A 14,045-nucleotide genomic window follows, 5' to 3' on the forward strand; every position below is an offset into this window, starting at 1 on the left:
GCACTTGGTTACACATTGATGAACTTGTAGTATAATAAAGCTAAGAAAAGAACCAACTTTCTAACAAAGTTCTTAAGTTTACAGGTTTGACATTGTGCTGAAATCTAGAGGTAGCGATAAAATTTCATTGTATAACATTATGCAGTTGTTGGAAACATTAATGTATAATCAAAATTGATCACTGACAGTGGCTTAACTCTGTTTCTAATTACAGGTTTTATTGCAACTTTAATGTTGATATAGCAATTTAATTAAGTTTTCTGATGATAATTCCTGAAACTTTTTGTACAACATAATATTGTACATGGTCTGTTATATGCAGGTTTTAGGGCATCGATAGAATGGTGACGGATTCAACAACACACTGTTCATATTTAGTGAATGGCCTTCATTTTTTTTTTTTTTTTTTTTTTTGGGTGTTCCATCCGGTTCACCCTTTGGGCTAATCCGGATTCGGGGATCAGTTCTGGGTGGTTAGGTTCCAGTCCCTTCCTGATTGTTGTTGCGGGGGATCGAACACGGGTCCTCCCTACCAAGTGTAGTCCCAATCACCACTACACCAACAACCAATTGGTAGTGAATGGCCTTCATGCACATTAGTAATACATGCTTTATGTGTCCTCACACTTTCTTGCATATCATGGCATATATAGCGCACACATTACATGTGCTACTGTGTTTTTTGCACACAAGACACAACTTATGTGTAGTAATTGTTGAACATCAAGTATAGTTGGTAAGTTAGGTGTATGTTAGAAATTGCGAGACTTCATATAATAAGTTTTTAATTATTATAATTTCACTAACATAATATGATTAAGAATCGATGTTAAAAAAAAATAATAATAATTAAGACTTGTGTTCATTGACTTGAAATCTTTGACCTGATTATCTAACTTATCCTTTACCAGGGCGTTTGATATGTGGGATAGGGATAAGAAAGATAAGAGGATAGGATAAGGATAGAGAATTTTGGATGCATGGAATAAGGATTAAATAAAGTGTTATGCTTTGTTTGGTATAAGTTAGAGACAAAAGTAAATAAGTAACAAAGATACCCTTACTAACCTTATTTTTCTCCTTTATCTTTTTTACTCTTCATTAAGGGTATAAATGTCATTTTAATTATAATCCTTATCCCTCATTCTTATTCCAACCCCCTGGTAGGGGTGTCCATTCGGACTTTGGATTGGACTGAAGCCTAGTCGGATTGGACTGAAGCCTAGTCCAATTCAATCCGAAATATATTTGGACTCTCATTTTATAGTCCAAATCCAAATCCAAAGTTTTCAAAATCCAATTCGATCCAATCCAAATTTAAATTTCATAGTCCGAATCCAGTTCGATCCAATCCGAATTAATAATAAAAAAAAAATCCTAAGATATGATTTAGGGTTTCTAGTATATAGTAATGAGGGGATTTGGCATATTTGGGCTATTGGGTTTGGGCTTACTAATGTTATATGGGTTGAAGTTTATTATTATTATTATTATTATTTTTAATTATATATATATATATATATATATATATATATATATATATATATATATATATATATATATATATATATATATATATATATATATATATATATAAATTCGGACTATTTGGACTGGATTGGACTTTTTGGACTTAAAAAATTTGAGCCCAAATCCAATCCGAAAATCTGAAAATTTTACACTACACCCTGGTGTAGCTTCTGTTACCTACACCCCCTCCCCAAGTGACGTCATTTTTGTTCTTTTTTGTGTTTACTTTTTTTTCCTCTTTTGTTATATACCACTGCAAGTTAATTCAATATTTTGAGTTTCAATTCCATGTAAAAATTATTTTACTCGTAATAAAACAAAGAGTGTGAAGAGATTTCCATGGTATCAATTATAATAAAGCAATTGGTGATCCTTTGTTTCAAAAAAACAAAAAAAAGCAATTAATAACTCACAAGCAATCAACTCAATAAGCAAATTGCAAGCCTAATCGAAGCAATTACAAACAAATTGCAGTTGTTATGGCAGCGGTGGTGGCGAGATGATGGTTGTTATGTGACAGCGGTGATAGTGGCGACAACGAGACAATAGTGGTCGTGTGGTAATGAGGCAACAATGATTATTGTGGCTTAATTAGTTGAGTGGGTTAGAGGGGGAAAGTGCAAAGGATTAACAAACAGGGAAAATATAAAGAAGCTCAAATCACCATTGATAAAGCTTGCTTCTTATTTTAATGAGAATTGTATATTTTTTAAATTTTTTTTATAAACAGTATACTCGTATAATTTTATAATTGAACATATAATATTTTTAAAATGAACATATTTATTTAATAGTTGTAAATGAACATACAATTATATAATTGAACGTATAATATTTTCAAAATGAACATATTTATTTAATGGTTGTAAATGAACATGCAATTATTTATAATTGAACATATAATATTTCAAAAATGAACATATTTATTTAATATTTGTAATTGAAATATTTCAAAACTGAACATATTTATTTAATAGTTGTAAATGAACATACAATTATTTATAATTGAACATTTAATTAAGGAGCATTATCATTGATGAAAAATGTATAAAATTTATAATTTTTGTACTTGTTATTGAAATTTTTTGAAGGTAGCACACACTCCTTATTGTAATTGTATGTAAGAATCATTTTTGCATGACAACTACAATATAGCACACACTCTTATTGAAATTCCTTATTAAATTTGTAAAATTAACTACTTCATGATATAATTGGTGCTTTAATTAGTAGTATAAATATATGTTTATCATATATCAAAATTCTAATAAATGTATCTTAATATGCATTTGATCATATAATATTATGTGATTGAACATTTATCAATTAAAAATGAACATTTAGTCATTTATCAAAGAAGTTTCCACTTCAAAATATAAAAAGAACGAACATTAATATGTGAATGATCATGTGCTAATATATAAATGAATATTAATTATATTAATAATCTATTAACATGTGAATAACGTCGTACTAATATATAAATGAACATTTACCAAATTAAAAATGAACATTCATAAAAAAATAGAACTTTCCACTACGAACTAAATTTACAAATCTATACTCATATGAAATAGATTAAATTATCTTGAAATTTGTGACAATTATACTCTTTTTTTAAAAAAAAAAATTTGAGTCCAGCAATTTTATAAACTAATAACACACCATAAATTTACTTTTTTCCCCATTTTTTTTAAAAAAATAAGTAAAATTATATCATCATACTTACGTTGATACATTTTCAAGCTGGATGTTTCTTTTATTTTCATGAAAACACAATTGCAACAAAAACCAAAAAAAAAACTAGGACATTATACTTGTGTTTTCATTTCAAAAATCAACAAAAACACTCACAATTTCGATTTTTGACTTTGCTTTGGTATTTTTTTCCAACAATTGTGTAAATTTGTCTCATATATTAGACATTGTGCTTGACTATTATAGAGAGTTATAACTTTTTACTGAAATTTATTAGCAAATATTGAAGATTTTGATGAGAAAGAAAATGGGGAAATAAAATGCAAAGAATGAAGAGAGAGAATTTGAATGGTGGTTCATTTTTTTTTTTTTTTTTTTTTTTTATAGTGTAGTGTATGGGGTATAGATGGTTACTGTAGCAACTTGCAAGTGGATAATATATGGGAAGTGAGAAGTTAGTGGGAGGAAGGGTAAAACGGTACCGTTTTGCATGGGGGTGTAGGTAGTAGACCCTACACTAGGGTCTAGTGTTCACTAATTACCAAAAATCCGAATTTCAAAATTTTTGAGTCCAAATCCAATCCAAATTTAAAAAAAGTCCAATCCAAATAACTTATTTGGACTGGATTGGATTGGATTTCGGATTGGAGTCCGAATAATGGGCACCCCTACCCCCTGGGTATAGAAATTGAGGAATAAGAGGTGATTTTATCCCAATCTCATCCCTCTCTCTAATTCCAATCCTTAGAAACAAACATAGGATTTTAATATCTTTTTTCCAAATTCCTATCCCTCTTCGTTTATCCCCCTAAACAAACATGCCATAAAGGCAAGCATATGAAATGACAAAAACTTTTTTTTTTTTTTTTTTTAAATGGAGTACTTCTCTTTTTACTTATTATATTACTCAACATTATGTTGTTTATAAGTACTCTCTCTGTACCTTATTGTTTACTCCACTTTCTTTTATAAGTACTCAAAAAATTGACCCATACTCCGTATTACTTTTGGCATGTTTTCCCACTTGCACTCTCTCTATCTCTTTCCTCATTGATATTTGTGTCAATCCATGTGCACCATTTTTTGCCCAAAATCTTAATAAAGTGGATTTATGATTTGGGGCAAACAATTAGCTGTGGGAGTACTACGTAGTTTCTTATACACATAAATTTCTAATGTTAGACCTCAATCACCCACAATTTCTTGTATTAGTTGTAAATATGATGAAGCATCCCTAACATAAGTGTCTAATTGCATATACACACAATTTTCGCCAAAACATTAAGTTTTAGTAGTTGTGAGATCTTTTTTTTTCTTCTCATTGTATGCATATGATCTGGACATATAAAATCTTCAAATAAATCTTCAAATTATATTATATGCAGTAGCGTAACCGGATTTATTTATTTATTTTATTTTTTTACAACAAGCGTAACCAGGAATTTACAATAAGGGGGCCAAGATCAAATATATACAAAGTTTTTATTTATTTTGTCTAAAAACAATTTTAATTCTTTCATTACACAACTTATAAAATTTTGAATACTAAGCTATAATTTATCCTAACATATATAATTGCTATTTTTCTAGAAAATAATAGATTTTTTAAGAAAACTTTTTTTAAAAAGTTGTAAAATACGTATTACTGTACATATTAAGATCCCCAATATCATGGTTTAATTTCTTAAACTAGCTTAGCTACAATGTACTCCCTTCGTTTTTTAATACTTGCTCCATTTCTCCATGCGCGGAGTTTTAGGAGAAATTGTAGAAAGTAATAAAAATATGGAGGTAGTGGAGTAGTTGGAAAAATAAAAAATTATAAAAAGCAAAAGTAGTGGAAGAATAGGAGGAAAGAGAGTATTATATTGGGTCTACTAAGTATGGGAAATGAATTAAATATTATAAAAGCTTTCCAAAAAAGGAAATGGAGCAAAGTATTTAAAAACGGCCGGAAAAGAAAAGTGGAGCAAGTATTTAAAAACGGAGGGAGTATAAGCTATTTCTACCTGCATAATAAATTTTACCGAATCATATGGGGGTCATGGCCTATCCCAACCCCCCCTTGATTCAACCCCTAATTATAGGAACAAAATGGATTACGTTTAGTTTTCTTACCTTACATATATTTTGTTTTGTTTTTATTTGTTTATTTTGAATAAATATTACATGACTCTAAAATTAAAAAAGAAAAAAAGGAAAAAAAAAAGACTATACACATGCAAAACTTATCCCTACCAAAATTCTTTTATCCTTTGTACGTACGAGTACACAATTATTTGTACTTTCATATTCACTCTTATTTCCAAGTGATATTCTAGCACTTTTCTCACATGCTGAGATATATTGTGATTTATACGACAATATATTACGGAGTATACAACAGCATTATATTATTTTATACTACGTGTAACTTAAAAAATTATGTCAAACCTTGATTCAATAAAAATAAAAAAAAAATAAAAAAGAAAGAAAGAAAAAAAAAATATCATGTCAAACCTGAAGTATGTAAAATTATAGTGGGATGCAAAATCTGATCAGAAGATCGATGTGTCACTCAACCAGAAAAATGGAAGTAAAAACCAGAAGATCAAATCAAGATGAATTAATGTACATAAAGACTTATGTTTGAAAGCAACTTAATGGAAGCAATAAATTGAACTATACTCTTCTTAAGTTCTTAGTCCTTAAGGATTGTCTATAAGAGTATATTATTTTGAAGTGTCCCTTCACATATTCTCATACTCGTTTTGGCATGGTATCTTGTGATGGTTCTTTAAGGCACTTTACTTTTTATCCGTTTCACATTAAATGACACACTTTTTATTTTTGGTCGCTCCATCCTAAGCTAAATAGAACTAAAGAACCACTATGGCGAAATTCAATTTTACATCGATTTTATGTGAATTTTTGTTTTAGATAGCCTCAAGGAGATTACATTGATCTGATAAACCCAAATATAGACGATGGTGCAGCACAGATCGAGGAAGAAGAAGTTAGCGCATCTTGAGGCTGACATACCTTTTGATTATTTTGTAAAAATAAAACCTTTTAATTATTTTTGAATAATAAAGTTTTTAGGGAATGATAATTTAAAACAGGACAAAATCGTAATTTTGAGGTGGGAAAGGGGAGGGGATGTTCCCCCCTTGCCAATCCCCACTACCAAAAACTCATCGCCTCCCCTCTCCTAACCTCAAAACCCACTGAATAACTAATTTTGTCTTGTTTAAAATTAACACCCCTAAAGATTGTATTATTCAAAATTAATCAAAAGATTGTATTATTAAAAAAATAAAATAAAAAGGGTCAAACGTTGTATTATTTTTGGCAATTTTTCCTTAACTTTCTATCATTTTATGAACAAAAGACTATCCCACCACTTTACATTATACTTACTTCAATCCTTATTTGCTCATTTCTTGATTATGGTTAAAAATTTCTTCTCATTTGAAATTTCTGATATATATATAGTTAGAATAATTCCCATCAATTTCCCTATATACGAGTATAATTTAGTGAGTGTGCCAAATTGTATATATCACTACTTTTTTCATACAATTTTTTAAAATAATTTTCCCATTAAATAATTTTTTCCATAAAAAAAAAAGTCAATTTTTTGTAAAATTTTCTTCTCTTTTCTCGATCGCCACATTAATCACAATGTTATTCTTTTCTTTTTTATTTTCATTTTGTTTCAAAAAGCGGGAATATTAAGGTAAAGATTAAAGGCAATCAAAAGGAGTAGAGTATTAATCAAAATGGATAGAGTATTAATTACGTTGGTTATTACAAAACGCGTAGAGTATTAGTCAATCTTTTAGATTTTTTTTGCTATTTTTTGAAAGACAATAGGAAATTTATTACTCTCATATTTGGCAAATTCACCTCTCAAAAAAAAAAAAAAAATCAAAAAAAGAGGTTATCACTAAAAGCCAAAAGTGGTTAAAAATAGAATCTGCTTCTTCAGAGTTTAAATACAGTTATACATACACTGCATTTCATTCCCTCCTTCTGCTAAGCTCTCAAACCTCTTATCAATGGCGTTTACTCTCACAACTTTCTCTCTCTTAAAACCATCCCATTAAAACCCTTCAATCTTTTCTCACAACTTTTGTCATCTTCACTCCTATATTTTTCTCCCAAAATTTGAACACCCAGAAACTTGAAACATCCCAAAATTTCCTTCATTTTTGCAATTTCCTGGAATTATTCTGGGTTATTCGTTGGGTTCTTGCTGTTCTTTACAAATTTTTGAGCTTGAAAGCTCCAATTTTCTCAGAATTCTGCTCACATTGAGTTTGAATTCATACCCATTTTCCCCCTTCCCCTGTTTTTCAAAAATTTTCTATTAATGGAAGCTGAAAACCATGGAAGTAAGAGATCTAGGGTTTCATTGTCCCGAGAATTCCCGCCACAATTTGGGATTTCAAACTCACCCTTTATGGAATTTCCAACTTTGAAGAGAGTTCATCATTATACTAGAGAATTTCCACCTGGGTGTGGCTCAAATTCATCAAAAATCATTCAAAAACCCTCTGAAAAACCTACTGAGAGTGAGAAAATTCCTGGATTTTGCAGTAATTCCACTGCTTGGAGACGCTCTGTGCCTGCTGTGAGAAGTAAGCCATCAATGGATGATGGAATTCCTGTGAAAATTCCTGAGAATGTGAAGGGAAAAGCATTGCCGGGTTCGGGTTTCGATGCAGTTACTGAGAGAAGAGCAGGAGAGAAGAAGAAGGAGAAGGTGGATGAGATGAAGAAACCCCAGAACATTTCTAGGGAAAGGAAGAAAGTGTTGGAAATGGTGGAATTGTTTAGGAAGAGGTGTAAGGAAATTTCAATGAGTGGAAGAGGAATTAGAAGGATTGATACAGTAGCTTGTGCTGAATTAAGAAAAGAAGGGAAGATTTCAAACCAATCTACATTGATGATTGGAGCTGTTCCTGGTGTAGAAGTGGGTGATAAATTTCATTACAGGGTGGAATTGGCCTTTGTAGGGCTGCATAAGCATTACGAGCGCGGTATCGATACAATGGAGTGGGGTGGAGGGAGATTGGCTACTTGTATTGTAGCTAGTGAGAGACATTTGGACAAAATGAATGATCCCAATGCTCTGGTTTACATTGGGGAAGGAGGGGTTCTAAGGCGGAACGAGGCCGGAAAACCTCCTGATCAGGAGCTTAAGGGAGGCAATAAAGCTTTGTGGAATAATAAGGAAGAGAAGAAGCCGGTTAGGGTGGTCAGGGGGCTTACATTGGATAAAAGTTATGGTCAAAAGATCTTGTATGTTTATGATGGACTGTATGAGGTGAAGGAATGTATTAAGAAAAAAGGGTCAAGCGGGAACATGATTTTCGAGTTTCAATTGACACGATGCGCTGGACAGCCTGCTGTTTCCTGGCAATCGTGTAGGCGGTATCAGTTTTAAGGTTTTAGATTGTGCTATTGTGCAGATAGGTGAATTGTATGGTTGAGTTTTTTGTTTAGTTGTTTTGTTTCATTTAGAAAGATGTTAGTTCCTTTAATTGTAGTTTGTACTTGCATGATATATTCGATGTAAGCAGCTCAAGAAATATCATTATACTGATATGATAGGCTTTCACACTTGTTAAATTGAAGCTAGTATATGTAGAAACAGAAAAATGTAACCAGTCAAGGTTTTTTGTGATATAATGAATGAAATAGAAGGAGCTTCTTCATTGTTGATTTTGTTTTCAAGTTTATAAGCTCGGATCCTTCTTAGTAATTAACACTTGCTTCTATTCTCTCTTTTGGCTTGGAGGGTAATTGTGGGGTGAAATGAGAGGGTTAATTATGTGAAATGACTGTGGTTTAAAAAAAAAATTGAGCTAATTGTGCTATTTGTAAGCATTGGATTGATTTGAGCTGTGCATTAGCAATGATCATATTGGTCATCATCTTATGTGCTGTTGGAAGGTATAAATAATGTTTTTTTTTTTTTATGAAACATTATGCACACGATGGAGAATTCTTCAAATGTGCCTTGAATAATTAGTATAGTATGTGTTGTTTGTGTGTGTGAGTGTGTGAGTGTGTGCGTGTTGCGGGGGGGGGGGGGGGGGGGGGGGGGAGGGGGGATAGGTTGGGGATCAAGAGAGCTTAGGATAAGAAAATGTGTTGTGCAAGGTCCTGCACCAAATTCATATATCAAACTACATTCTTTAAGTCGATGCCTTTAATTGATGCCCTGCTTTATTCTCCATAGATATTAGGTATTGCAGCAGATTTGCAGTTCTCTTTTTCATGATTTTCAGGTTATCACTTCCCTAGTCTATTCTCCCTTCTTGTAATTAGCAGGAAAGTGAGATGATGGCGTCATCTGATACTTCGTGCTCTTTATCCTGAGATATTGAGGTTAGACTCCATCATTCTGAGCAAATAATTTTATAGTTTTATGTTGCATCTTCGCTATTTTATTTAGCTCTTGGCAGAACAGATACTGTGCTGTCTTTGTTGGATGCATCATTTTATAGTTCCTTGCATGCATCATGAATAAAACTTCACCAGTTTCTATTCACATAGCATTTAGGCATTCTTAAATCTTAATATTCAAGGCCTTTTAATCACTACTTGATTAAGTTAAACTTCAGTTTTTACTGTTGGAACTCTACTGAAGTCTGAAACCTTATGTGAAGTCTAATACAAGACAGTTATTGCTTTTGTTAACAAAATTCATTTCTGTAGAAATACTTATCTAGATCCATTATATCACCTGACAATATGAAGCTTCGGTTGTTGGTACTTGCTTAGGAATAAAAAGTTGCTTGGTGGCCAGGTTTCTAGATTCAGAGGGGTTGCTCCAAGGGGCAATGGAGAATGAAGTGTAAAAGCAGAAAGGAATTTTGTCTTGGAACCTATAGAACCGAAGCCTATGCTGCTATCGCATATGATAGAGCCCCATTAAAGCTTCATTGGCATTCAGAACTCAAACCAGGTTATAAGGTTTGTGGTGAAGGAAGTGGGCAGCAGAGTTCAGGGGATACTGGAATTGCTGGTGGCTGTGACTCTGTGAGGTGCTGAAACCGATTATGTTGCTCAGTGTGCAAACTGGTTAAGACCCCAGTTTAATCTCTAGTTTACTTTCGGTGTTACATATACTAATTTTGTAGTTATTTAAAATACAGTAAACTCCGTTGTTAGAACAGAGAAAGTAAATACATTAGGATAAATTAAAAGGAAAAACAAATGGGATATGCTGATAGTTTCAAACCCAAATGCAAACTGTTTGAGAAAAAAGAAATTTTCCATGGAAGAATTGGAGTTGTTAAGTTGGTAGGCTGGTTCAAGTACCTTAGTTACACTCATTAATGTTGAAATTCATGTCAACCTGATGTGTTTTTTGCATGACTTCAACTCGGACTTGGTTGTAAAAAGCGATAGCCCATCAAATAACGTAGGAGATGCACTTGAGACAGTGATCAGTATTCGATATATTATTATCCTTGCCTTGATTTTAGTACATAATAAACGAACAAAAGAATTCTTATAGCTACAATATATAATATGGGGAACAAATAATATTCACCTGAAATATGTCTACACCCCTAGGAAGATGGCAACTACTTTAAATTTAGAGGGGACATCAGACATGGTTATTATACAGATTAGCCCATCCTAGGAAACATGCATTAGATGACAATTTTACAAAATAAGTACTTGTTCTTGTTATAATGGCGTATCAGTATGGAGCCGAAGAGCACGTATTAGAACTTGTAAAGACCTGAAGGATCTGCATTTTGTACTATCCATGGATGTTCCAGAAGCTTGTGCAGTGGAAGACGGTCTGCTGAGTCTTTAACGAGCATCTGATATTTTAATGATGAGGGTCAGAACGATCATTTAGATATTGCAGGTTTGAAAAAAGAATTATCAGCATTGTAAAAAGACGTTTACCTTACTAATCAGGTCCTTTGCAGCTGATGATACAATGGGTTTGGGGGGAAACTTTAAATCAACTAGCACAATCCTGCAAAAAGATGTGTTCTTACTGATGTTAATGGAAGCTGATACAAGTTTACTTATTTCAAACAGAAAACAAACACACAATCTCACCTCCTATATGTGTCTGAATGTTCCTTAGCCTCAAAGGGAGGGAAACCATACAGAAACTCGTAACAAAGGATGCCAAGGCTCCATATGTCAACACTTGCATCATGTTCTACGCTCTCAACTGTCAAGGCAAAAAGGAAGCACAAAATAAATCATGTCTGACCCAAAATAAACACTTTAAAAATTCTGCTGTAATCAAGATTGTTCACAGAATGCATACCCATTTCTGGAGGAAGATAGTCAAGTGTCCCACACATGGTCTTCCTGCGGTTGAATGTATGGACTGCCCAACCAAAGTCCGCTATCTTGAGTTCCCCCTGACAGAGTAAACCAGTACAATTTTCATTATTAGCACTATCTTGCGGATATGGAAGCCTGAGGAAAACCAAAATGGAAGCCTAGTTGTGCTTGTTACCTGTGCCCCTATAAGGAGGTTCTCTGGCTTGATATCTCTGTGAATCACATGTTTTCCGTGACAGTAAATAAGAGCCCTGGCTAACGATGCAATATACTGCAGACAAATGAAAAAGGTATAAAAGATACATGTTAGCACTCTTGACATGCTGAATGAAGTGGCTGTTAACATCAGTAGAAGTAAAATTGCTGTCCTCTGTCATACACCTATCTAAGGAACAAGCTTTGCAATTTTGCAAAAGATGTAAGAAAAAAGGCGTATTGAACTCAACTAAATTAACTTGAAAATTATGAACAATATATATGTCTGAGCTGGATTTGCTATCAGGTCATACATTTTGAAACCATTCCTACCAAAGTACCTCAAATTTTTTTTATTGCTATGGGAGTAACTTACAGTTGCTGCTCGCTTTTCAGCGAAATACTTGCATTTCTGAAGCTCTTTGTACAGCTCTCCTTTAGGTGCATACTCAAGAATCAGATACACACGTTTCTGCATAGATAACATATCGAGTCATTTCACCTTTGTATGGAACAATCTCTCATCAGACATAGCCAACATCATTACATAAACATAAAGCAGTACCTGATCATAGAAGTATCCATAGAGACGTAGTATGTTGGGATGGCGAAGATGGCTTTGAATTTCAACTTCTCGACGAATCTGGTGCTCAACTTGTGATTGTTTTAGCTGGCTCTTGAAAAGCACTTTCAATGCCACTATATGATTGCTCTGCTCCAATAATCAGCAAATTAGTAAAATTCTCAAACCCCTCTTTAGGCCAAGATAATGATATTATCAAAGGGATAATAAATAAGGGTGCACTTAATATCAATCACAGTGTACAAAAATAAAGGATGAGGCAACAAAATTAAATCAAACATGACAGTGCTAATGACAGGTAATTGATAAAAGACCCGCTTTTTCAACTTGTGATGTCTTAACTAGCTAAAGATATACAAATCTCAAAGAAACAAAACCCTTGACAGTTTCAATACAATTCGATCGTGATGCAGTTGAGCAGCTGAGATTCAATTCGATATCATTCTTTACACACCATTGTGATGTGGGTGATGTGGCCGAAATTGAATACCATAGTTCAAAGCAATAGCCTAGTATAAAGTGATGTAGATTTTCTTATATCATCATTTCTTGAAATTAGCTTATGTTAATCATTGTTCACACATGTTTTGAATTAAGAATAGATCATCATATTCATTCAGTTTAGACATAAACAGAAACATTACAACTAAAACTTCCTACTTGAAAAACAGGAGCAAGATTAAATGGCATACTCTCTTCTCTCTTGCTAAGTAGACATGACCGAACTTCCCTCGACCGAGTGGCTTTCCGATATCGAAATCGTTTAGCACCCACCGTTGCTTCTCCGCTGCAGGAACCTCTGCAGGTGCCTGAATAAACTCACAAAAATACAGACATTCAGCACCACAAACAAAAAAAAAAAAAAACCCTCAATATTCCAGACTTCCTAAACTAGATATCAGTCAATTCATTATAAATCGACCAATCAAAGCTGAAATTAGCAAATCACAACGAAATCGAAATGAATATACGCATTTCAAAGAACAAGTGCAGATTTTCGCACATTGCACAGAATCAAACGGTAAGATGAATTTGAACTCATAAGTTACAAAACTTCATTCTACGAATTCAACAAATACGACGAATTTCTAAAATTATCGCCATTTTTTATCCGATTTCTGGACTAAAGAATGAACAAATCGAAACAAAGAAACAAAATTAGCACCAGAAATTAGAAACTTTACATTTGAAGATTTAACATAAACTTCTACAAAACCCTAGCATCATCTCACGCGATTCAAAAATCCTAATTTCACAATTCAAGAACAAATTCAACCCTAACTTTATAATAATCCGAAAATTGAAAATCAAAATCTTTAACTCACCTTCTCCTCAGCCTGATTTTCCGCAGCAATCGCCATTGAAGAGAGAGAAATAAGAGAGAGAAAGTAGAGAGAGAAAGAAGAAAGAGAGAAAATGACAGTGGTGTTCAACGGTGGAGAGGGGAGGGAGGATTAGGGGGCGAAGAAATTGAATGATTTCTACAACGGTCGAATTTTTGGGGTGGACACGTGGACCAATCATAATTGTTCAACAATTCAAATTTTCTTTTTGTAATTTCTTTGTTCGATTTGATTAGGAGGAGCGTATTTGAGATTTGAGAATTGTTTTTTGTTTTTTTTTTTTCGATCTAGCGTATTGTGGCCGTTGATTGTTAAGGTCGTACGGTTGTATTGACGGTGGAGATGGAGTTTGAGTAGGATTAAAGGAATTATTGACCAAATGT

General features: G+C 33.0%; 1 protein-coding gene across 1 annotated transcript; it reads right to left on the reverse strand.

Moving 5' to 3' along the window:
* Positions 1-10,658: 10,658 nt before the first annotated feature.
* LOC145593008 (serine/threonine-protein kinase Aurora-2-like) lies at positions 10,659-13,843 on the reverse strand. Its single transcript, XM_081649523.1, has 9 exons — positions 13,645-13,843; positions 13,012-13,128; positions 12,302-12,448; positions 12,113-12,208; positions 11,717-11,812; positions 11,522-11,618; positions 11,305-11,422; positions 11,146-11,218; positions 10,659-11,057 (listed from the first exon to the last, which is right to left on the reverse strand). The coding sequence occupies exons 1-9, from the start codon at positions 13,678-13,680 to the stop codon at positions 10,956-10,958; spliced, it is 882 nt and encodes a 293-aa protein (XP_081505649.1). The 5' UTR covers positions 13,681-13,843; the 3' UTR covers positions 10,659-10,955.
* Between the last annotated feature and the right edge of the window lie 202 nt (positions 13,844-14,045).

Source organism: Chenopodium album, chromosome 18 (assembly GCF_948465745.1).
Source record: "Chenopodium album chromosome 18, dcCheAlbu1.1, whole genome shotgun sequence".
In the NCBI taxonomy this organism is placed as follows: Eukaryota; Viridiplantae; Streptophyta; class Magnoliopsida; order Caryophyllales; family Amaranthaceae; genus Chenopodium; species Chenopodium album.